Source organism: Podarcis gaigeae (genome assembly GCF_964106915.1).
Source record: "Podarcis gaigeae genome assembly, chromosome: 3".
Lineage (NCBI taxonomy): Eukaryota > Metazoa > Chordata > Lepidosauria > Squamata > Lacertidae > Podarcis > Podarcis gaigeae.
Genome location: NC_139680.1, coordinates 40979000 through 41005076, shown reverse-complemented (window position 1 = coordinate 41005076; position 26077 = coordinate 40979000). Strand labels below are relative to the sequence as shown.

At 42.7% G+C, this 26077-nt stretch overlaps 2 protein-coding genes and 1 long non-coding RNA gene across 10 annotated transcripts in view; 1 reads left to right on the top strand and 2 right to left on the bottom strand.

The window, feature by feature from the left end:
* DOP1A (DOP1 leucine zipper like protein A) overlaps positions 1-5854 on the bottom strand; it is a 54784-nt gene extending 48930 nt beyond the window's left edge. For 2 of the 7 annotated variants that reach the window (XM_083729664.1, XM_083729667.1), the window contains exon 1: positions 3967-4083. The gene's annotated coding sequence lies outside the window, so the exon portion shown is untranslated. Of the gene's footprint in view, positions 1-3966; positions 4088-5566 lie in introns of those variants that run through there. The other 5 variants (XM_083729669.1, XM_083729666.1, XM_083729665.1 and 2 more) reach the window with 5 other exon arrangements.
* Positions 5855-5924: 70 nt separating this feature from the next.
* UBE3D (ubiquitin protein ligase E3D) overlaps positions 5925-26077 on the top strand; it is a 50521-nt gene continuing 30368 nt past the window's right edge. Inside the window, exons 1-8 of one of the 2 annotated variants that reach the window (XM_083730689.1) lie at positions 5925-6083; positions 8535-8734; positions 11016-11106; positions 14650-14884; positions 19990-20059; positions 21211-21280; positions 23292-23400; positions 25112-25281. In XM_083730689.1, coding sequence (XP_083586815.1) covers positions 6019-6083; positions 8535-8734; positions 11016-11106; positions 14650-14884; positions 19990-20059; positions 21211-21280; positions 23292-23400; positions 25112-25281 — 1010 coding nt within the window. In that variant the 5' untranslated portion in view covers positions 5925-6018. The remainder of the gene's footprint in view (positions 6084-8534; positions 8735-11015; positions 11107-14649; positions 14885-19989; positions 20060-21210; positions 21281-23291; positions 23401-25111; positions 25282-26077) is intronic. The other variant, XM_083730688.1, reaches the window with a different exon arrangement.
* The window catches only part of LOC310840728, a 56967-nt gene continuing 56031 nt past the window's right edge, over positions 25142-26077 (bottom strand). Inside the window, exon 5 of the long non-coding RNA XR_014562053.1 lies at positions 25142-25257. This is a non-coding gene — a long non-coding RNA (uncharacterized lncRNA). The remainder of the gene's footprint in view (positions 25258-26077) is intronic.

Here is a 26077-nt window from a genome sequence, read left to right as displayed (position 1 = left end):
CCACAGTGTATTTCCTAAGAACTTATTCCATCAACCATCTTTATGATTCTTGAGTATGGAATAAAACAATGTTTTCAGTATTTATACTTATAAGTAAATCCTTATGAGTTCAGTGAGGCTTACCTATGATTATGTGAATATATGATTGCAGCCTCATGTACATTATTTAATCCTCGCAGCATGTAAATTGGGTTAGTACTTTTATTCCCATACTGTATTGAAGGTTTCTACTGAGAGGGAGTAGCTTGCCTAAAGCCACATTTAGAGTCAAACTTGGGGAGTCCTGTACTACTGTACAGGATAACTCACAGCCCATGGATAACTCACTATCAAAGCATCTAATGCCCAATATTTCTGTTTAGTTACTGTACTTTCCTCATCAGCTAAAGGCAAACAATGCTACATTCTTCAAATGAATATAGCAGGAACATGAAGACAACAGGGTTTTTCAGAAAACTGGAATACCAGATCAAACAATGGACTTTCTGTACCCAGTATTTTCTAACTGAATATGAGTGGGTAGAATTTTAGTATGCCTTTGATTTTTTAAACAGCTTAAGCCTGCCTTCTTTGCTATTAACAAAGCTGCAGATTTTATAAAACATTTGTTTGTGACAATTACTCTTAATTACACAATAATCAAATAGTGCATATTATCAATCCAAAGAATTTGGTTTTTTTTATTGCACACTTTCTTCTGTTCTGACAAAAATGTAATTATTTTTGCAAATCAGGAAATATTTAAGATTTGCTTGCTAACCATTTCTACTTTGAAAAATATTTATCTGAAGAATTTATAAACCACACATTTTAAAATATTGTGAGGGTATACAAAACAAAGAAACAAAGAAATAACAAATACAAAGTTAAAGCACTAAGACTGCATTAAATTCACCTGTAAAGTCAGCAGGAACAATATCCTACAAAGTTACCCTGAAAGAGGTAGGGGGGAGAGTATAAAAAACAAAAGGATGGCACCATCCTAATTTCTGGGTGGAGTGCATTCCAAAGTCTCAGGTGCTTCTTAAATGAATAAGACACACAGTGCACAATTGTTGCACTTACAGCTTAACTACTCTCATGCCAGATCCCTCAAGTAGTACTACAATTAGACACAGCCCTATTTATAACACAAGTTAGGAGGATAATGCCCCTTTATTAAACACAGCTTTCTCTCACCCATATCAATATATATATTCAAAGGCAAATTCCATCATAAAGTCCAAAGTGAGGATAAGGGTCCATCAAGAGCAACCAAAAACTTAACAAACACACATTTAATATTGGAAAGCCTCCAATATACTCCACCATGGGAGTAAATGTTATTGTTACTTTCCGCATAGCTGCCAGCAACGCAAGGGAAGAATGCTGCCACTCTTTCAAAATGGCACCAGGCTGGGTAGTATTAGTTGCAAAGCCTCAATAGGCAGAGGATACAAAATACGCAATTGTGGTGTGGCCAACCACCTCAGTCATGTATTTTCCCCTGTCCTTTGGCACAGGCAAGAGTATCTTTGCCTCCCTTCTCCTTTCATGCACCCAGTTGCTAATATTCCCTGCCTGATTCAAGATGCAGGTAAACAACAGCAGGGAGCTGAGGTGCCTATGTGGAGGACTGTGCCAAAGAACCTGTGGCTTTGCATGCTGAGAAAAACCCTTTGTATCCATTCTTGCTCAGTTCAAATCACAGTCCCACTGAGAACTCTAGAAGCTCTACAAGATATCAGAGTTGAAACATTAACTAAAGTGAAAGGAGCAATTGCTATTCTAGGAATTGCTGTGAAGAACCTCAAGGGATGAAATTTCCTTGTTTATTTTTCCCTTTCTCTAGGCATCCTGTCAGATTAAGAAGCCTTCAGTACTTGACTCAGCTTGTTTGGCTTCTTCAGCAATTGTACTCTGGAATGTCCTGTGTTGATGATCTTTAGAAAATGACAAACAGCATTTGAAAATTACTCATATAAGATGCGGCTAGGGTAGGGGGTAGGCTTTGGGGACAAAGAACCACTTCGATAGTGTGAAATGTCTGATGCAAGGGACCCCGATTTCTTTCATTTTGTGCTTTATTCTCTATAAAAACAAGTCTTCCTTCCTTCCTATTATTTTATAATTAGCAAATTCAACCAGCATCCTGTAACAGATGCTCTATCACTGAATTACAGCATTTGAAGGATTTTAAAGCAATTATTTCTAAATCCAAGGAAAGGGTCTTAATTGTTACTGTTCACAATCTATAGCCCAAGCATCATTTAACTTTTCTGAAAAATTAGGGAAAAGATACCCACATTTAAAACTACAGAAGCTTAATAATAGTATAATGTGCACTTATACAATATGTTATTTATTTAGCATCCATTGTGGTATTTCCATTATACGTATATAAAATTGAAGCTGCACTCCTGCGTGCACTTACCAAGGAGCAAGCCCCATCAAACATGAAAGTGCTTACTTCCACAAATTGCATTGTGGGAGACAGTAATCTGCTCAGTGATATCCAAATTGACAAACCACTGGCTCAATGCATGAGCTTCTAGTGCCTCTCCTTGGGACAGAAGATAGAAAGATGTGTAGATACCATTGTCAACCACAGCACTTTACAAGAGGCAAAGAAAATTGCTTACTAATGCAGTTTAGAATTACTAATCTACATAAACATAGCACAGAGAGAACAGAAAAAATCCAATTTATTAGTTACTCAGATCTGCAAGTGGACTTTGAAATACAATGTAGAAAGGGGTTACTAATCTGCATTGTCTTATGTGCTAAAAACCACACTTAACTGCAGCAGATTGAATTTGAAGAAGGGACATGAAGAAAAGGATGAGTACAATCCAATGCTTGTTTACTCAGAAATAAGTCTGACTGTATTAGAGCCTGCTCCTTTATGTGTGTGCAGCTTGAACAAGTGAAAGAAAGTAGAGAATGCAAAATGCCAACTATCAGAAGGTCACATCATACTCTAGCAGCTAAATCAAACACAGTGGTACCTCGGGTTAAGTACATAATTTGTTCCGGAGGTCCGTTCTTAACCTGAAATTGTTCTTAACCTGAAGCACCACTTTAGCTAATGAGGCCTCCCGCCGCCGCACGATTTCTGTTCTCATCCTGAAGCAAAGTTCTTAACCCAAGGTATTATTTCTGGGTTAGCGGAGTCTGTAACCTGAAGCTTATGTAACCTGAGGTACCACTGTAACCATTAACTCCTGCTCATTATTCACAGTAACTGGGGTTGGAGATGCATGATTCTGAAGAGTGGATTAGTTTATCCTTTAACAGAAGTTTTTAACAGTATCAAGACTCTAAAGGGGCGGGGCAGAGAGCTACAGGTGGCTGTTATTTAAAATAAATGAGCTCAGAGTGCAAAGGTGTGGTGTGTGCGCAGCAGGCAGATGATGAATTCTCACTCTCCCCACCCCCACCCCCCTCAGAACAAAATATAAGAAGACTGAGAGGATGTCAGGGAAGAGAAATCCCCCTGTCTTCACACAACCAGGATGGCTAAGACATTGGCAATGAGAAGGCTAAAGGTGAACTAGTCAACATTTAGTGCACCTTGTGACTGCATCTGATGAAGATGGGAGAGGAACAAGAAAGGCACAAGAGATGATGATGATGGCTCTTTCTGATGGGCCCTGCTCCATTTATTTTCAGGCCCCCCCAATGGAGGGGGGGCTGTCATAAGGGAACGGGAGATAGAAGGAAACATTAGTGGCCGACAGGAGAAACTGACCCATAAGCATATTTTGAGACATAAAAGACCAGGAGGCATCTCCACGCACCCCTCCCCACCCACCCTATACTTCTGAATCTCGCCCCCAAGGAGGTGAGGGAGGAGACCCTCCAATAAGGGGTGCCCCCCTACCTCCCAACCTTAACGCTTATATACCCCCCGTCACAACCAGGCACCGAAAACGCGGAAAGCAGAAAAGGGTTGGGGGAGGGCGCGTCGCAGGGGGAAAGGGTTACCTTGGCGTCCCAAGCCGGAAGAGCCCCCGCCGCCTAAACACACCGGAGAGGGCACTGACAGCTCCCAGCATGCAGCGCAGCCGCCTTCCTTCCGCCCTCCCTCCGGCTCGCTTCTCCTTGCGCAACAGCGCCACCTGCCGGCTCTCCAGAACGTTCCACCGCTGGAATCCTAACCCCCTCGCCTCGGCTTCCGCGCGCGCCGGAGAGTTCGCCCTCGGCGCTGCGCGTGCATCTTTCCGGGCCTCGGCCCTGTATCCGCACTCGCCAAGCGGGCGGTAAAGCCCCTCGGCCACGCGTCTTTCTTCGAGGAAACCTGTCTTAATTAAATTTGTCGGCCGCTTTATCTTGCCCAAGGCAACCCCAAGGCGACTTACAACGAACCAAAAAACATGGGCATAGCCAGGGGGGTGCAGCAGCGCCCCCTCCCAATCAAGTAAATAAAAATACTTTACTAATTCTGTCGCAGATAACACTGTTCTGCACCCCCCCCACACACATAAAGCCTGCCCCCACTAAAATCCTGCCTACGCCCATGCCAAACAAACAAACAGACAAACAAACCCGGCAGAAAGCGATTAAAACCAAGGGGAAAAGAGAAATACAATGAAATTCTGCCACCAGCAGATATATGGCCCTGTATACGCGCACAAAGCAATTCTTGCACTGTTCTGGAATCCAAGTGAGGGAATAGGAAGCGGCCCCTCTGTGTTTGCCTGCGCGACGAATGTCTCAGAGGGTGCAATTAAATGTATATCTGTCTCCAACAGAAGCGAGCCATTTACCCCTGGGTCCCGACTTCCGAAGCTCGTAACCGAAGCATAAAGGCGTTTGTCCTTGACTTCTGGTAGTCGAAGGCACGCTGCTTCCATACCTGGAGGCTCTGCATCAGGGCGTGCCTCCAGACGCTGACGACTCCAACTCCCACCAGCCCGATGGTCAGGGATATGATGGGAGCTGCAGCTCTTGCAACACCTGGAGGGCCGCGAGTCCCCCATCTCGCTTAACAGCCATCACTAATAATACGCAGTGTATCTGAAGAAGTGTGCATGCACACGAAAGCTCATACCAAGAACTGACTTAGTTGGTCTTTAAGGTGCTACTGGAAGGAATTTTTTTTTGTTTTAATAATACGCAGTTTGTGAATTAAGGCTCTGCTATCCACTAAGGACGCTTAGGCTGCAATCATATACACACACACACCTGGGATTAAGTCCCATAAAAGTTTTGCACCACTTTGTAGGAAATGTATACTTTTTTGTCCGTTCTGCAATTTTCCAAAGGAGACGTACTAGTATACACGTATAGGATTTCATTGTAAACCCGCAGTTATATTTTGAAATTGTTATTATGGCCTTAAGGCAATAAACCTTTTTGATTGTAAGCCTGGAACCCTGTATGAGCCAACCTCGGAGTAGGCCCAATGGTATCCAACGGAACTTAATTCTAAGTAGATCTGCAATCTCCTCCCCCAAGGCCACAGAGATTTTTTCCCCCCTTCAGAGTCAAAAGACCGAGCCCTTTAAAAGAAACAAAAGGCCTCTTTGGATTGCAAGGTGGGACACTTGCTTGCAACGAGAGCTGGACTAAGAAATCCACACACCATTTTAAGCGGCATTTTAGGCTTGCTCCGAGCTATCAGTCCCAAATGACGCCACGTGGCGCACAAACGATTCCAAAAACGCAACCTTCCTGAGCCCGTTCAATTCGAAATCGGAGAAAAACCTGAGAAATCCTTTCTTCGAAGCTGAGCAATTGGAGGGTGAGCAATCGCAGCTACAAGTTTGCACACAAGAAGAAGGGACGCCGGCTCTTCTATTTCCTTAAAGCCAGCCACTGGTTGCCTGGCGATGGAGAGGGCGCTGTGGCGAAGACGGAGACTTTCTCTTTGCCGGTAGAGGCCGGTTTCGCTTAAGCGCTTCCTGGGCTGAGTTTGGCGTTTCCCCTCCTCCTCCTCCGCCACGTGGGTCCGCTCCCCGGGCAGGTCTGAATTTCGCCGCGGATACAATATTTGGATGTCCCCAACCCAGGATCTCAGTGGCACGCGCTGGCTTAATGGACGATGTCGCAGTGTTTTTGGAAATCAGGCAGGGGACGCAGAGTGGGCTGCTGATTATCCGGTATTTATTTTAACTCTTTCCAACGCCCCCTTCCCGTTTTAAGAGAAGTGCATCTATTTTGCGATAGCCTCCTTTTCTCCCATGCAATTCGAGGCAGCCGCCGTAGGGTCTCTGTGCAATCTCCTACCCAGACACCGATTAGATCTAGGTTAGTTTCGGCCGCAGTGGCAATGGGTGGGTTCAAAGATACTTCACCCTCCTTCTCTCCCAGCCCTCTTTCTCCCTCCCTTCAGCTGGTTAAACTTCCCCTCCTCTGCCTCAACGATGATGAGCTTGATTGGCCCCATACTGCTGTTAAGCTTTCCCCTTCAGAATTGTGGTAGGGGAAGTGTGACCATTTTCACTCCTTGCATCCCTCTTTGTGCTGATCAGCTGACTGGAGAACAGCTGAGAGTGCTTAAAAGGATGCCTGACTGCAGAAAAAGGCACTCCTCTGCAGAAAGGTTGGGATATGAATTTAATTAATAATAAATATTTATCATGCGCCTCCCCTTTCTTCCTGCTGCTTGGCTGACCAGTGGGAAGATAGTTGTGGGTCATGTGAGGTTAGGCAGTGGGCTTGAAGCTGCCCATGGAGTGCAGATTGCACATTTCTGAGCAAGAAATAAGGGAGAAAGGAATGTTTCTTATTAAGTATGTCTGTTGACCATAGACTGTGCATATTTCCCAGATAATTTACATAATGCAGTCAAGATATGTACCTTCTCTAAGACCTGTTGGGGATTATGCATTTTGCCTGGGAAATGTGAACAATTCCCACTTTGTGAGAGGATTATGTGCACATTGTCCATGAGGCCTAGTGAATGCATTATGGTCAGCTATTGTGCTCATTAATCACTCAATTTATATTCTCCTTAATATATACTGTGCTTCCCAATTCAGGACTGCACTTCGTACATCTGATGATATAGTCTCCAATCCATGCATGTTTAAGACACAAAGCTCTGTAAACTTTTCAGGTTACGGATGTGCCAAAACCAGGAAGTACTGGAACACGTTACTTCTGGGTTTTGGCGCAGAAGTGCTAAACCACACTTTGCGCATGTGCAGAAGCACGAAATCACGTCATGCGGCGCTGCGGGTTGCAAACGTGCCTCCCGCACAGATCATGTTCGCAACCTGAGGTTCCACTGTAAACTAATCTGGCTACTCCTCTAGAATTTGCCATGTGGGTTTTAGTGACTTTATTGCAAGGTCAGGAAGTTCATTATATCAGAATACTAGGGAAACTACATTAAGACAAGTTTAGGTCTGTGGTGTAAACATCTTCCTTGGTGATGTCATATGCTGGGCTCATGTGGAACCCTGGTTCAGAAACTCTCCAAGAGTTTGGTAAACAGACTCTCATTGGCACAGTGGCCCTGATCAGATGGAGCACCCGTGTGGCTTCAACAGGAAGAGAACTTTTGAGGACAACAGCTCACTGGGCATCCAGCTTCCTTATGATCAGCTTCCCAGCCTGGACGTCAGTTAGGTGTGACTCTGGCTGCACACCACCTCCTTTTGAAACCCGGATCCTCAAACTCCTTCCATTAGTTTTTCTCTTTCTCTGGCTCAACCAGGACTCAAGATTGTCCCTGTGTGGCTAGCCACCTCCCTTTGTAGGAAATTTTGATGCCCCATCAAGATGGACAGTTGTGTCTGTTTTCTTTCTGACTTGTCAGGGCACCCTGCAGGGAGGGGAAGCTACAAGTCTTTTCTGCCTGCAGGCTCTCCTCCCAGCTACTTCTGCTAGCAAGCCTTGTGAAACTGATATGGCATCACAGAAGGTATGTGGCACATTATGTGGCCATAATGAGTTTTTAGTGGCACTCTGTCCACACATACACACAAATAGCGAGTGACTAAAGTGCTCTTACGTGCAGGCAATAGGAATCCGAGATACGTGTTCTCAGTAGTGCTGTGTCTCACTGATATGTAATTGCTTTTTAATATTTATCGTTCAGACCTCTGGTTAAGACAATTGTTATTCACCCAGGCATTTTAATGAGTTGCATTTCATGGAACCCAAGGGTATGTTAAACAATGGAAATTGAATTTTTCACTTTGCTTTTCAAATCAATTGTTATTTAATTGTGTGTGTGGCTGGTTTTTCATTGTTTGGTGATTTATTATATATTTGGGGATATTCAGTGATGTTTGTCTGCCAGCAGGATGAGCATCATTTACAGAACAGATTCCCCCTCCCCTCTGCTTGCCCCTCAAATGTCCTCTGGGACCGCCCTGAAGCAGATTTGAGAATGGCATGGCCTGGAGGTGGGGTTAGGAGAGGAAGGGGCAGTCTGCCCCGTTAATGTTAGATATTGTTTGTGGTTGCTTTCTTCTTTTTAATTTGCATTGTGTACATTTATGAAAGGCATATAAAAAAATCAGACTTTCTCAGGCCTATCAGTTTGTCCTTCAAAATCTGCTTTGAGTGGAAAATAATCGGTCTCTCTTAATCATCTTCAGCCAACTAAAGCCAGAAAGCTGGCCCATGGATATTACCGTGATGCCGTCATTGCTAGAGCTAAAAAATGATGAACACTGCAAGACCATCAACCTTCCACCAGAGGTCAGGATTGTTCCTTCTTCCTGTCGAGGACTGCAGTATGTGCTTGGGGATGGCTTACATATGAGACTGCTAGTTCAAGCAGGTTTCAATAATACAAGTAAGAGTGACTTATATATGTATATTTATCACCAGCGTTCTGTCTAAAGTTGTAAAGCAAGTAGATCAAACTGTGAAGGATTAAGTATGTTTTCTAGAAAAACGGCAACTGAACCAAAAATAAAAAAGTGAGATGTGGGGATGGTTTAACTTTTAGCTGTGAGATTTGCCTGAATTGACTTCACAATTGGGCAGCTTCCCTTTTTTTCTTTCGTTAACTCCAGCTTGGATTTAACTGGATTTACTCCCTTTGCTGTGTCCTAATGAAAACAAAAGTTAGTAACAAACCTCCCTTCACAGGCAGAACGAATGCATGGCAAAGTAGCATTGCAGGATTAAAATAATAATTTTCTATTAGCTGGCCTAGTTTTTGAGTCCTTTTGAGATATAAGTCTTCCCTCAGATTGTGTGTTTTGCTAAGTTGAACTGAATGCTGTTTCTGAAATTTTGTCAGTTCACAATTCAATCTTTGAATTATTTTTATTTTCCTTCAGTAATGTTGGCTACAGTACATTCCCATAGTTAAGCTTAGCTTAGTCCCACTGAAATCCATGGGATTTAGGCTGAAATTCTATACCCACTTATCTAGGAGTAAGTCTCCCTTAAATGAATAGGATGTACTGTAAGTAAGCGTATTCAGCTTTGGACTGTTACTTTCATGTAAGTGTGGATTTTGCATTGCTGCTGTATGATGTCACTTTGCTAGCATGATATAATTTTGTGGTGGTAGCCGTTCCATATTGAATATTATTGGGAACTATTTTATTTTTTTACATTTTTTAATCCATGTACATTTGGAAGCCTTCCTGGTATGACTAAAAATATGTTATGTTGCTGTTTGACTGGAGTGGCGCTTATTTCTACAGCTTCCTGGGGTGGCAGATTACTTCTGACAATGTGTGTATAAGACGCCCCCATGTATAAGATGCCCCCTATTTTTAGGGACTCCAATTTAAAAAATAGTGGATAGATTGCCCCGTGTATAAGACAACCCACAGTTTTTCACATAATTTTAAAGTAAAACAACTCAGTCTTATACACGGAAAAATACGGTATCTTGTTAGTTGGTTGTATATTAGTGGGATATTTTTTAAGTAGCTTCCATTTTAACAAAGCCCACAAAAATAATCCTGGTGACCCACATATGTGGGGTAGATAACAAAAGAACTGGCTGGGTGTCTGGATTCAAAACGCAGGGCTAAACTTGCTCTCCAGAAGGGGAGAGCCCCAGTAGCAAAGTTTACTTTTACAAAAGTCAAGCAGCTGCATGTTGCGAAATATAAGTTAGACCTTTTTCCCATTTAGTCCACTTGTAAACAACACTCCTCTCTTTCTACTCCACTTTCAATGAACAGACTTTACTTACAAAATGTTCCAAGTGTCAGATTCATGTATTTATCTAAGCAGCAGCAAGGAACAGAGACAGAATGCTCTTGGGTAGAAAATACAGAAAGGTATTTTACTGTAGCTGAATGTGTGGACAACAAGCCAGATCTGAACATGAGAAACCTGCTGGATCAGGACAAGGATCCGTTTTGTTCAAGCACCCTGTTACTATAGTAGCCAAGCAGATGCCCACAAGTAGAACGTGAGTGCCAGCATTCACCCCCACCCCCACCCGGTGATTTTCAGCAACTGGCATTCAGAGGCATGCCACCTCCGACACTGAAGGTGGAAAGTAGCCACTGTGGCTAGTAGCCATTGGTGGCCTTATCCTCAATGAACTTATACAGTCCTCTTTTAAAACCATCCAAAATGGTGGCCATCGCTACCTCTTATGGGAGCGAATTCCATGGTTCTGCTATGCACCGTTCTATTAGCCTTGTCATTTTCAGCCCACTATGTGTTATATAACAACAATATGTGCCCACCATACATTGTACCATGTAAGTTAGGTTTGAACTACAGTGGTACCTCGGGTTAAGTACTTAATTCGTTCTGGAGGTCTGTTCTTAACCTGAAGCTGTTCTTAACCTGAAACACCACTTTAGCTAGTGGGGCCTCCTGCTGCTGCTGCGCCGCCGGAGCCAGATTTCTGTTCTTATCCTGAAGCAAATTTCTTAACCTGAAGCACTATTTCTGGGTTAGTGGAGTGTGTAACCTGAAGCGCATGTAACCTGAACCGTATGTAACCTGAGGTACCACTGTACTTAAAATGTGGTATATTTTTCCTTCTGCATCCTGCAGTTTCTAAATGTCTTCCAGAGTGAATCTGGATGGTAATATTGCTTGCTTTTTAATGCTTAAAGTTATGTGGATTGCATTATTCAATATTCTTTCAGAACTGGTACCAGCTCTGGGTGACATCCTTAAAACCAAAAAGAATTGTACCTTTTACTGCCAGTCTTGCCGCAAGAGCGTAATAAACAACCGGTAAGTGCTGTACTCCCATTACAGTTTGCCTCTGGATGAATGGGTTTGCATAGAGCTTAAACAAACAAGTGAAGACTTCTAGAGAACACTAGTTTGTACTGACCAGGACAGAAAAACATGTAGCTGTAGTGGTAAAATAAATTATTGGATTAGGTCGTTAGGCCAGGGGTGGGGAACTTTGGCCTCTCTTTCTCTGGCTCCTGAATCTCTCCCCACATCCCACTGGCCGCATTTTGCATTCCAAATCTTTGCCTGAGTAGAATGTGTCTTTGAATTCTGATAGTGCCTGTTACATGTCTGCATAGACCAGGGTGTCCAGGTTTTTTTGGACTACAACTCCCATCATCCCTAGCTAACAGGACCAGTGGTCAGGGATGTTGGGAATTGTAGTCCAACAACAGCTGGAGACCCAAGCTTGGGAAACCCTGACATAGACGATAGAGGGTGGTTGGACAATTGAGACTAGCCAAATTTACAAAGGTAAAATTTATATTCCTTGCACTTTATGCCTCTGGCTCTGACTGCCACTGGCATGTGGTCCCAAGAAGTTTGCTCAGGAATAAATGTGGCCCTCAGACTGAAAAACTCAGCCCCCATGTTAGGACTCTGCTTCAGAGATTTGGAGATCTAGGAATTTATGACTTTTCTTTCTAATCTGTGTCAGTTATGAATAGCTCATTGTTCTCCCTGTCTTCTCCTCCCCTTATTGTTTTATTTTAACACAATTTCTTTTTGTTTGTTACATTTTTAATGATCCTCTACCTCTCTGAGAGCCTTCTGGCTGAAGAGCATGATATTAGATTTCAAAATAAGCAAATCGCGTCTTCACGCCTAAGGAACAGCTCTGGAAAGCTAGCTGGCTGTTTTGTGATTTTTAGTTGATCTCAACAACGGTATTTATTGGAATACTTTTCCTCCTTGTTTTTTTAGTCACGGGCCACTGCAGTACCATCCATTGCTTTGTTTACTACCCGTGTGTGGCCACATCTGCCCTATACATTTAAACACAATTATACCACTTTAGGGACGCGGGTGGCGCAGTAGGTTAAACGACAGTGCCTAGGACTTGCCAATCAGAAGGTCGGCGGTTCGAATCCCCGTGACGGGGTGAGCTCCCGCTGCTCAGTCCCAGCTCCTGCCAACCTAGCAGTTTGAAAGCACGTCAAAGTGCAAGTAGATAAATAGGTACCGCTCCGGCGGGAAGGTAAACGGCGTTTCCGTGTGCTGCTTTGGTTCTCCAGAAGCAGCTTGGTCATGCTGGCCACATGACCCGGAAGCTGTACGCCGGCTCCCTCGGCCAATATAGCGAGATGAGTGCTGCAACCCCAGAGTCGGCCACAACTGGACCTAATGGTCAGGGGTCCCTTTACCTTTACCTTATACCACTTTAAACAACCATGGCTTCCCCCTAAGAACCCAGGGAACTGTAGTTTGTGAAGAGTCCTGTGAGTTGTTAGGATACCTCTATCCCCCTCACAGAACCACAGTTCTCGGGGTGGCCCAACAATCCTTCTTCCTAGGGAATTCTGGGAAGGGAATAGGGATCTCCTAACAACTCATAGCACCCTTAACAAATTACAGTTCTCAGGATTCTTTGGGTGAAGAATAATCATGCTTAAAATGTACGTTATGGATGTGACCTATGTTCCACGCTCTCTTGGTATCACGGTAGTGTGAGAGAGATTTTTTTCTTTCTTTCTCCCATATAGCTTGCTGAGAAGCCATGGCTGGTTTTCCCTAATCGGGTACGACCAAGGCTGCGTTGGCACATGACTGGCAGGGAAGGGAACAATGCTTTTCATGGTATTGCTTCTGCCATTCAGTAGCTCTCTGAGATCTGAGCCAAGTGGCATTTAAACTAATTTTCCTCTGCTAACTTTTCTGACGTTGACCCTTCCTCATTAATCCCAAATATCACTGCACATTTGCAGTGCGGGTACGCTGAAAAATGAAATGCAGGTGTCATCTGTTTAAGCTTCAGCTTACTGCATTACATTTTGTGTCGAGTATTATTTTTCTAGCATACACAGAAGGCTGGGTTATTAAGCTAGGGAAATATATTGCTCCAGGTTTCAAGCACATCCATGGGATTGAGTGCCTTTTGCTTTATTTTACTGTCTGACAGAAATGGATTTGTAAATACTTTTTTGCAAAAATAAAGAAGCTACACAAGATTGCAGAAGCAAGTACTGAAGGGATTAAACAAGACATTGAAATTAATGTCTTGTAACTATCACACTCTGCCTTTTAAGTGTGTGTGTGTGTGTGTGTGTGTGTGTGTGTGTGTTGGTATACCTATAAGGTACATTCCTAGGTCTGATATGAGTCTGGTTTGATGTGTGTCATTAACATCTACCTAACTTATTATGTAGACGCTCATCAGGCAGAGGATGGCGGGGGCACAGGAGTTCTGCTCCAAACATTAACTCCTTCCTGAATATCAGCCAAATAATTGCATTCTTGCCAGGCTCAATCTGTGCTGCATGAAATCTAAGACTATTCAGTGGCATGTAGTTTTAAGCCATGATTGTTTCAACCATGGCTTAGTGTTGGGTGGGGATGGGGAGGCAATCTTCCTACTTTAGCACAAGATCAGAGTGTCAGAAGTGGTATGAGAGAACTGCCATTTCTTGCAATGTTTACATTATATCACCACCCCCTGCCCTGGTCACTGGTCAGATTGAATTTTGCAAGACTCTGAAGAAGAAGAAAAAAACAAAATAAGCTCTAATAGTGCAGTTGGCACTGCTGGAATTAATGGGTGGTATTCCACTATTTTTTGTGGTAGCGTAAGTCCCCCCTCTCCTTGCCCCGTGCCATTCCCAACTGCTCTGGAGGGTTGGGGAAAACCCCAGACAGATTTTGGAAGCATGTGAAGGGAGGCAGGGGAAGAAATATTTGCTCTGATGTTCATTCACTTAAGTGTTATATTGAATACAACCCAGAATATGTAATATTTCAGAAGGCACCTATTGACTATGAAAGAGCTAATAAAGTTTAATATATTTTTCTTTCCTACTCTAACCCTCACAACTTCTTCAGACTGTCAAGTTTTTTCTTTATTTTTAGTTTTTGTATACACTTACCTGCATGACCACATTAAGCAGCACTTTTGAAGGAAAAATAAAATAATGTTAAGTCTACTGAATTCCCCACAGCAATGCCTCCACCATTTCCAGAACGTTTTCTTAATTTCTAAGCTTTTGACCAGAATGTTCTTCTGCCCATGTTCAAAAAGAGCTTCTTTTCTTCTATTAACATTTCCTTCAGGAGTGAAGGTGACTCCCACCCAGAATCTACTTACTAACCTATATAGGCAATCTCACCTTTCTTGAACTGTGTTAGCCAAGGGCAGAGTTGGGGTACCTGTGACCTTCCAGATCTTGTTGGAGTCCAACTAACATCAACCCAGGCCAGCTTGTAGACCAACAACATCTGGATGGCATCATGATGACTTCTGCTTTATCAAAATGTCTTGTCCATACACTAAGTCCAATTGGTCTGTGTCATAACAACTAACCCTTTCACTTTCATCCCTTTCAGGACGTTTCTCAGAGTTCTTTCCCTTCCCGGTGAGAACTGGGGGGATTTGGTGGAGGAATGGTGTTGTCACCCCAACCCCTTCAATGACAGCATGCTTCGGCCACAAAATGGAGACTGTTTCCTTGGGCACAATTATTTCCTGATTAGTTCAGGAAGTGAGCCAACTGGGCCAAGTTCTGAAATCCCTCATTCAGAATCCCTGGGTGCTACATCTAGAAGCAGTGGCGCTGTCTTGGTGAGTACACTGGAGAAATAATAATGGACAAGCGTACATTTGACATTTGTTTTGATTGTTAGAGGATTGGTAGAATCATAGATCTGAGTTGGAAGGAACCCTGAGAATCATCTAGTCCAACCATCTGCAATGCAGGAATATGCAGCTGTCTCTTATGGGGATTGAACCTATGACCTTGGTGTTATCAGCACCACCCTCTTAAGCAACTGAGCTATTAGAGAGCATGCATAAGAGCCCAGGTTTGTTTCTCTAGTATCAGCAATGAAAACAGGCACAGGCAACCAGCTTCTCTTTGCGTATTTTTGCAATTAGCACTCTCTATTAAACGTACTTAAACTGTCCCTGTGATTGGAAACCCTGGCAGGCCAAGGTTTCACAGGGTTTACAGCACCTTCCGATCTTCCTGCTAATTATGTCAAGATCTCAAAATCTCCGCCTCCATCCCTAGGTTTAACCTTTCACATGTTCTGGTGAACATTGCCTTGGTAATTGTAATATTAAAAAGTAAATGTTTGTAGCAACCATCGCAGAGAGAGAGAGAGAGAGCACCATAGGACTTCCACATCACCTGAAGCAGTACTTTTCATTGGAGCAGTTCACTCATTCTTCTGACACTCCACATGTAATACATTTTTGAATAATGAGCTGTTGAAGTATGCACTTGTGTGTTAAAAAAGCCAAAATAGCAGCCGATCCTTTATTCTCCCCCCCTCCCCACCTTACCTCTCTCTTCCTCTCTCTTTCTGTCTGGACCCAGTACATGACAACTCTTCTGCAAATCATCGTTTAATACAATTTTTAAACACCCTGAGGTCACACAGCATTCTAGCAGCTATCTCTAGGGGGAAGTATTTTCTTCCTGACTATGTCAAGGACCTTTTGGAGCAGAAGCACAAAAAAGATATTAAGAGAGTAGATTGCCAGGAGCTGAAAGTTGTCAACACAAGATACATTGATTTAATTTGTGTGGCAAAAAGTATTGCCACTTTTGTCCAAACCGGTGAAAACACTCTCAGCTCATTCCTCTTCTGCTACCTTATGTACTTCTAAGCAAGAGGGAAACATACATTGGGTGTGTAGCAATTGAACCTGGAATCTCCTACAGTCCTAGCCTTGTCTGCGCAGAAGTAAGTCTCTTTGAATTCACTGGGGCTTACTTCTACCTTTGTAGGGTTAGTATTGCTGCCTTTAAGTGCTTTGAATATTTAAGGAAGTGTGGGGGAAGGAGAGGGAGGAAAGTCCCAATATGCAAGTGGAAGTCCTCCCTCTGATGGACTGCATTGGGTGAATCCCACCCTGAGAAATTATATCCCCATTGCCACCCCTCACCAATTTGATAAAATACCAACAAATGAAGGTTGGTTTATATATATATATATATATATATATATATATGCTTTCGTAGATTTTCACGGGTACAGGAATGCAGGTTTTGGTGTCCTCGGGTGTCTTCCCGTGTAAAAGTTGGGGTGTCTAGGCGACGTTTCGACGAGGTCTCACTCGTCATCTTCAGGCTGGTGCTTTCGGCTTCTTGTTACTGGAACAGAGCGGGATCTCAATGTTTGAGTTCCTATAAATACTGTAGAGGGGGTGTGGTGTCTAGCCTCCAATGTTCTGGGCAGAGAGGAAGTTCCCAGGCTAGTGTGCCTTTTCTTCTTTTGTTCCTTAATTACTTGAGAGATACCTTGAGTGATTTCTTGAGTGATATCCTGAGTACCACTTAGGTGGGTCATTAGGTGTGGATTAGTTGCTAAAGTCTTTGTGTCTTGACCTCTTGAACTTTGTGAAGAGTTTTCCTGAGAAGATGGCTGTATTGCACTTAGTTGTGCTTTGGCTTGGCTTCGTGTATAGGGGCGAGCTGTGGTTTTGTGGCTTGTGTCAGCCAGATCTGTGTAGGGATTGCAGGGGGGTGCAGCATCCGGAGGTGCCACCATGGATTGGCTACTGGATGGTGTCAGTAATTCATCTGTGGAGAGGGTCTGGGTTTGGGTCTGGTGTGGTTGATTGGTGTTGGCGTTCTGTGTGCCTCTGGATCTGGTGTCAGTTTTTGTGGGGAGGGCTAATTTCCAGATGTCTGGCAAGCGGGATGTGTCGTCACGCTTGTTCATGTTGTGAGGGTGTTTCTCTATCTCGATGGCTTCCATGATTATTCTCTTGTGGTGATGTTCCGTGTTAAAGAGCAATTTGGAATCTGCAAAATTAATTTCGTGTCCTGTTTCTTTCATGTGTTGGAAAAGAGAGGAAGTTTTTTCTTCTTTTTTGACGGCATTCTTGTGTTCTGCGATACGTGCATTTATTCGTCTGTTTGTTTGTCCAATGTACGTGGCTGGGCAGACTTTGCAGGGTATTTCATAGATCCCTTGGTTTTCCAACTGGATTTTATCCTTGGGGTTTCTGAGGATATTGGCTATTTTTTGGTTGGTGCAAAAGGCTGTTTTGATATTGTGTTTATGGAGGATTTTGCTAATTTTATCTGTAGTGCCCTTGATATAAGGAAGGAGGGCCATGCCATTGTTTTCTTCTGTGTCTTGGTTTTTGGGGGGTGTTTCCTTTTGGATTAGCTTCGTAATCCTGTTTTGCTGGTATCCATTGGCAATTAACACATTTGAGAGATTCTGTAACTCAGTTGTCAAGTGGTCTTTGTCAGCCAGGCGTTTGGTTCTGGAGATGAGAGTCTTGGCTACGGAGTTTATTTGTGCAGGGTGGTGGTGTGATTGTGCATGTAAGTAGCGGTTGGTGTGTGTTTTTTTCTGGGACAGTTTTTTTCTCCCTAGGACACACTATCTACCAGAAAAAAACACACACCAACCGCTACTTACATGCACAATCACACCACCACCCTGCACAAATAAACTCCGTAGCCAAGACTCTCATCTCCAGAACCAAACGCCTGGCTGACAAAGACCACTTGACAACTGAGTTACAGAATCTCTCAAATGTGTTAATTGCCAATGGATACCAGCAAAACAGGATTACGAAGCTAATCCAAAAGGAAACACCCCCCAAAAACCAAGACACAGAAGAAAACAATGGCATGGCCCTCCTTCCTTATATCAAGGGCACTACAGATAAAATTAGCAAAATCCTCCATAAACACAATATCAAAACAGCCTTTTGCACCAACCAAAAAATAGCCAATATCCTCAGAAACCCCAAGGATAAAATCCAGTTGGAAAACCAAGGGATCTATGAAATACCCTGCAAAGTCTGCCCAGCCACGTACATTGGACAAACAAACAGACGAATAAATGCACGTATCGCAGAACACAAGAATGCCGTCAAAAAAGAAGAAAAAACTTCCTCTCTTTTCCAACACATGAAAGAAACAGGACACGAAATTAATTTTGCAGATTCCAAATTGCTCTTTAACACGGAACATCACCACAAGAGAATAATCATGGAAGCCATCGAGATAGAGAAACACCCTCACAACATGAACAAGCGTGACGACACATCCCGCTTGCCAGACATCTGGAAATTAGCCCTCCCCACAAAAACTGACACCAGATCCAGAGGCACACAGAACGCCAACACCAATCAACCACACCAGACCCAAACCCAGACCCTCTCCACAGATGAATTACTGACACCATCCAGTAGCCAATCCATGGTGGCACCTCCGGATGCTGCACCCCCCTGCAATCCCTACACAGATCTGGCTGACACAAGCCACAAAACCACAGCTCGCCCCTATACACGAAGCCAAGCCAAAGCACAACTAAGTGCAATACAGCCATCTTCTCAGGAAAACTCTTCACAAAGTTCAAGAGGTCAAGACACAAAGACTTTAGCAACTAATCCACACCTAATGACCCACCTAAGTGGTACTCAGGATATCACTCAAGAAATCACTCAAGGTATCTCTCAAGTAATTAAGGAACAAAAGAAGAAAAGGCACACTAGCCTGGGAACTTCCTCTCTGCCCAGAACATTGGAGGCTAGACACCACACCCCCTCTACAGTATTTATAGGAACTCAAACATTGAGATCCCGCTCTGTTCCAGTAACAAGAAGCCGAAAGCACCAGCCTGAAGATGACGAGTGAGACCTCGTCGAAACGTCGCCTAGACACCCCAACTTTTACACGGGAAGACACCCGAGGACACCAAAACCTGCATATATATAGTTTTATATATATGTATTCCAATGCTTTCAATGTGTTTAACAGCTGATCCCTAGTGTTCTATCTTTGGGATGGTCTTGACCAGACTTCCTCAACCTCGGCCCTCCAGATGTTTTGAGACTACAATTCCCATCATCCCGGACCACTGGTCCTGCTAGCTAGGGATCATGGGAGTTGTAGGCCAAAAGCATCTGGAGGGCCGAGATTGAGAAAGCCTGGTCTTGACACAAATTTGTAACAGCTGGGACCAAGTGCGATAATTTTTAAAAGGTTGACTGGAGTGATTAGTCTTTCTGGATTGGCAATAGTCTTCCTTAATGTGAATACGATAACTGAGGTTTGAAATAAAAATGAAGCCATTTGTTCTGGGATGCAAAGTGCAATCAAAAGTTTGAGTGAAGTTGTTTCAATAGACTTAACTTGGCCACTACAACAAGGTCCTGTACCCAGAAAGACTTTGTATTTGTGGTCAACCTCAGGTGGAAGACATCACTCATTATCTCTTGGCCTGCCCCTTACATAGAGACCCAAGAGACAGCTTTCTGAAACCTTTGTTCACACAAGCAAGCAGGTGAACCAGGCAGAAATAGTTCCATTTCCTTTGAGTGACAATAATAGCTTCCCAAAACACAGAGTGACCCTCTGTTTGCTGACTGCAAAATAAATCAGGATAAAGGAGTTCGATAAAATCTCTATAAATTGTTGTGGTGATTCAGAGGTGAAATCAAGCTGGGTTTGTTGGTGTGTCTGGTAACCTCTCTCTTACATCATGGATGATGGCTTATATTATGGGTGTATGTTCTGTATTATTAATACTATTGCCATATTTTTGTTATGGCCATTGGCTAGAACAGTAAACGTACGAGGTTAATAAACTTAACTCTTTGCTTTGATTGTGGCATAACATTTTAAAAATTCAAGTGTGTGTTTGTTTGTGTGTCAGTCTCTCTCAGTCTGTAAATGTTGCTTCTTTGCCCTACAGAATTCAAAGGCAAATAGAAGAGTAATTTGCAGACGCTGCAAGACATTGTTGGGAGAGGTTCACTCCTCAGGTACAGAGTATGTGAACAAAGAATCCCTGGGCTGTTTCAATCACTTGCAGCTTGAGGATGTTTTTGTGTGCTGCACCAGTTATAAAAACACTGTGTGACATCCAGTGATGGCCACCCATTTGTACAATAGAAATCTTGGGCTGTGGCACGACACTACTAGTTTTCTCTTCTCCCTGCCCTGCCCAAATCTGCTCTGCAGGGTCTTCCCACACTCTGGAGCAGTTTTTTGGGGGGTAAGCAGAGTTTTCAAGAGGATGACCGAAGGGGAGAAGCCCCGTTGCGTGTGCAGATAAGTTTGGTTAGATGTCACCATTATTCATAGTGGTTTGCAGGCCAGTTTGGGAGAGATTTTTTTTAATAGTATCAATCTGCTATTGGGATCCAATAGTCCCGTTTAATGTCCTGTGTGAAAATGATTTCAAAATGAACTCCAGTTTAATGTATTTTTTTTTTTTGTAACTTATTTGTTCATTTGTGGCTTAGTTAAACATTTAAAATAAAATAAAAATAGAAAAGCAAGCAAATGTGAAACACTACAGGTCTACAGACCCTTTAATGGTTGAGAATCACATGGAGCATGAGGTGGTTCAGGACTTGTATAAAAATAATCTACAAAAATTCAAATGGCTGCTGGTGTCTACAGCAGCTGCTGGCTTGGGAGGATATATGAAACTTAAGACCTTTTCAAATATATAACATGCAACTATTTTTAAATATGCTTTGATAACTGTTTTGATTTCTTCTGTTCTTTGTTTTTTGTTGTTGAAAGTGTTTTTGAATAATTAGAGAGTTTTGATGTGAATATTTTAAATAACTTGAAATACTCAGGAGTAACAGTGGTTTATCAGTCAGGCTTGTCATGTGTTGTTTTTAGTCAGCCCTACTCCAGCAGTCTGACATGAAGTTTTAGTGGGCAAAGTTTGATCCAGATCTATGGACAGACTCAAAATGGTTGCAATTTTTTGAGCAAGAGGGCAGTTTACATCTGAAGCCACCTTCCCATTTGAATACACTCCCTCTCCTTGTAGTATATGTGTGGTTTATGTATTAGTTATTTGTCCCACACCTGTGACTCAGTAAGGCTTCAGCTCTGAGATTAATTCTGCATTTGGTAAATATAGTACAGATACTTATATTATTTTTACTTCTAGGTGCCACAAAATACTATTTCACTGAACTGTTTGTTCAGCCATCTGAAGAAGGTTTTGACATGGTACCAAGGTGTGAAAGAATTCTGCATTTTTAAGCTTTTCAACAGTTCTGCCTTTGTTTCATTTTTTCCTATACATTTCATGAAATATAACACACATTTAACGGTATTTGAAACCATGTTAATTAAGTGCATTCCTTGCTTTTTCTGTTCTTTCTCCTGCTAAGAAGTGTTAATTAGACTGTGGCATTAGCAAATGGAATTCTTGAAGTCAAAAGTCATCTGGCTGATTAAGGGATGCCAGTTTCTATGGTACTCTGTAGCCATCAAACTTCACAAAAATTTTAAAAGGTGCTTATATTTCTTCCCAGTAGAAGGAAATGTGCATTCTTCTTCCTTGAACCAAAAGTCCATTCCAGAAGCCTGAAGTATATCTAATCATGTATGGATAATCTATTCAGGGAGAAAAGGAAAAGAGAATATTTTTTATCCTCCCCTCTGTTTGCCCAGACAGATGTGATATGTGGTATTAGACACATTATGGCTTGAGTTGTTTGTGTGCTACTCAAGCTGTTAGATTGGACTTCAGCTGTTGAATGCACTCTTTTGGCACATGTGTCTCCTCTCCATGTATCTTCCTCATAGATGATGAACTTATATGTTCAGGTCACACGCTAATCTGCTGTATTCTCTTGGCTTATCATCCTGCAACACCAGGTGTGGAGACCTTTGGCCTTCCAGATGTTGCTTAACTGCAATTCCCATTAGCAAGCATGGCTAATGGCCAAGGATAGTTGGAGTTCAGCAACATCTGGCGGGCCAAAGGGGTTTCCCCACACCTGTTCTACACTATCATTATAAGGCATAGTGCAAAGCCAAATTCACAATGTTACCGAAACAGTTAATACTTGCATCCCCCCCCCCCCCGGACTGCTTTTCCTAGTATTCCTACTGGTTACCCTGCCCTTGAAAACCACTATTATCATCCTTGCAATGCCCTTGTAACATCCCAGTTTATGATGTGCTTACAACAGTATTAATAATCCCCAGCCTGAGCATTGGTTTGCTGTTGTAGCAAGTTTTAGGGTTAATCAGTGGCAAATTATGCAAAGTTAAAAGTTGCTGTAATTAATTTCTGCCATGAAACATATAATTGCCAATTACAAGCTGATACTTGACCATCTTTTTCTAACCTGCAGAGCAATCAGTTTCAATTAGAGCTTTCTTCCTTTTTTTAATTGGAGGGATGGCTTTTAAATAAAATATTTTGGAACAGATTTCAGCAGCTGTACCTGTGCTGCAACTACCATAAAGTGCTGTGAATACCTTGCATTGTGATGACGATTATATGGATTGGTTCCTCTCTCCATGGAGGTGGAAGATTTTTCAGCACATGTTGTGTATGCACTATGCCAGGAGTCAGAAATTTAGAGATAGGAGAGAAGGAGGATACGCTGAAGAGATAATAGAGATCTGTGTGTATATGTTAGTCCTGAAAAGGGCCATAAGGTCTTTTGGACAGAGTTGGGGTCTGGCATACAGTCAGGCTCACATTATAAGATGCTGGGGATTATTTTTAGTAAGTGCAATCCCTTTGCCTTGAACCTTCTGGGATGCAGTACTGTATTAGATCAGGTGTGACATTTTATTGTATAGTTGGGGGGGGGTGGAATCATTGCTAAGGAAGAAGGTACAGAAATCTGGTTGATTACTACACGTAAAGAACTCCAAACTGCTTTTGTTTCTGTATTGCAGAATAGTTAATGGGCCAGTTTTGCCTCAACAAGGCATCTTGAACAGGACACTGTTTTATTCCTGCCCTTTGCATTCTTCATGCTTTGATGATACTTCCATGTCCTTTTTTTACTACTCTTGCTGTTTCTGCTGTCCAAAGCCCTACTAAATATTTTTGTGTGATTGGGGCTGAAAGGTACCTCTTCCATAGCTAACAAAGGCACAGGAAAATGCAAATGTCTCATTTTTCAACAAGTCTTGCCCTGATTTTTTCTTTCTTTTTACATTCTCGTTTGCTTTTCATGCAATGGCAGTCATATGAAGCTTTCTTTGCTTTTCAAAAAACAGGTCTCCATTTATACAAAGTGTTGTTGCCCAGTGCCTTGAAGAGCTTTCTTTTGCTAGAAGCACATTTAGGTTCAGCATACAAGGAACTGATGGGACAATCTACATCTTGGTAAGTTGCAGACCTGTTAACTTTTTCATACTGTGATATCCTACGACTTGGCTCCAAATCTTTCCATGCTGTTTAGCTTGCTCACCCTTGCTAAGCAGCCTTTGTTAATTCATCTAACAGTTAACAGTGCAGTCTGATGCACAGTCTACTCAGAAGTAAAACTGAGGGACAGTTAATTCCAGTTAACTGTCCATAGGATTGCACTCAAAGGCTGCAACCCTATGCCTGCTTACCTGAGAGTAATTCCCATTGAACTGAATGGGATTTACTTCTGGGCAGACTGCATTCAATGCCACTGTTCCTCTTTAAGGGGTAAGTAGATATGTTACTTTCTTGGGCTCCATGATCACTGCAGATGGTGACAGCAGTCACGAAATTAAAAGAAGCCTGCTCCTTGGGAGAAAGGCAATGGCAAACCTAGACAGCATCTTAAAAAGCAGAGACATCACCTTACCAACAAAGGTCCGTATAGTTAAAGCCATAGTGATGTATGGAAGTGAGAGCTGGACCATAAAGAAGTCTGATTGCCGAAGAATTGATGCTTTTGAATTATGGTGCTGGAGGAGACTCTTGAGAGTTCCATGGACTTCAAGAAGATCAAACGTATCCATTCTTAAGGAAATCAGCCCTGAGCGCTCACTGGAAGGACAAATCGTGAAGTTGAGGCCCCAATACTTTGGCCACCTCATGAGAAGAGAAGACCCCCTGGAAAAGTCCCTGATGTTGGGAAACATCACCAAAGTAGTTGGGCCCTATGGCTGCAGCCCTGGATCCCAAATCTAGGGAAATGCCCATGCAAATCCTGTTCATTTACCATAGAAGACAAATTCTGGAAGTGCTGTAACAATGGACATTCCAGAGCAAATGGTGATGAAGTCCTGACTTCCCTTACACAGTGCAATTGTGCCAATAATTTCAATTGCATTTTGGAATTTCTGTATGAACACAACTACAATTCAACCCTACATATCTTGTTGTTGTTGTTGTTTAGCCGTTTAGTTGTGTCCGACTCTTCGTGACCCCATGCCTCCCGCAGTTTGGTCAGACTCATGTTTGTAGCTTTGAGAACGCTGTCCAACCATTTTGTCCTCTGTCGCCGCCTTCTCCTTGTGCCCTCAATCTTTCCCAACATCAGGGTCTTTTCCAGGGAGTCTTCTCTTCTCATGAGGTGGCCAGAGTTTTGGAGTCTCAGCTTCACGATCTGTTCTTCCAGTGAGCACTCAGGGCTGATTTCCTTAAGAATGGATACGTTTGATCTTCTTGATCAGCCGCCTTTATGGTCCAGCTCTCACTTCCATACATCACTACTGGGAAAACCATGGCTTTAACTATACGAACCTTTGTTGGCAAGGTGATGTGTCTGCTGCCACTAGATGTAGCAATGGCCATTAACTTGGACAGCTTTAAATTGGGATTAGACAAATTTGTTGAGGACAAGACTATGAATGGCTGCTGGTCATGATGCCACTGAATACCAGTTGACAGGAAGCGTGAGTGGGAAGAATGCTGTTGTGCTCATGCTCTTCTTGTGGGCTCCCTATAGGCATCCGCCTGGCTACCATGAGAACAGGACCTGGCCTAACTGGGCTTTCGTCTGACACAGCTGGGCTGCTCTTATGTTCTTAAACGGACTGGACCCCCACCCCACCCCTTTCTTTTAAAAAAACAAAACCCAAAAACAAAACTTGTAGGTTTGTCTCTTCATTCACAGATGTGGCTACTAAATTCTGACACGCTGCTGGTGGAGTCTTCAGGAACACCGGCCTGCAGTAATATTTTTACAGCGTTTGAACATGATATGTCGTCTGATTTGAGGCCGTTAAAGAGTCAGAAGGCTATCAAAGTCCTTTACCATCCCTGTGTGAAAAGCAGAAATAAGGAGTAAGTACCTGCTGTTTATGTGACTTCTATTAAAACACCGTAGCAGGTTATTATTTTATTGCCATTGTTCAAATCGCCAGTGTTTTTATTTAAGCCAGTGAATTCTAATACAGAAAGGTTTTATTTCACCTATTTGAAATGGGATGAAGCAAAGCCATCATAATGTTTGACTACAAAACAAGATATTGCACTATTTTATATATAACGGTGTGGGTATAATTGCAGCATGAGGATATCTGTCTAAATTCCGCTGATGGCTTTAACTGATGATAGAGCTGAATTTATTTGTTTTAGTACTTGCCCTGTTAAGGAATATGGGCTTCTTTAGTGTGCTTACTTTTTCATCTGTTGGCTTCCTGATCCTGGCTTTTATTTTGCAATATATAAGCAGTATGAGGTTATAAAACATCTGTTCACACCCCCCCCCCAATGCCTTAAGGACATGTGAGGGCTAGCTTCACCCCTTGCCACCCTCATTTTAATATTCTGTTGGGAGCCGCTCAGAGTGGCTGGGGAGGCCCAGCCAGATGGGCAGGGGTTAAGTAGTAAATTATCATCATCATCAGCATCATTATTCACACAGCCATGTCTCTAAAGGTCCATGCATTTAGCTGGTACATGAACATTTTTTCTGATAAGTGTGATTCCTTCCATATATTCTCAATGTAAAAGAAACATAGTTTCTCTTTGAAGTTATAGTCATTCACCTTTTATTAACTCCACATGTTTTAATGATTCCAAATGTATTTTCTTCAGCAAGGAATTTTGTACAGGTGGGAAAACTTCATTTTTCATG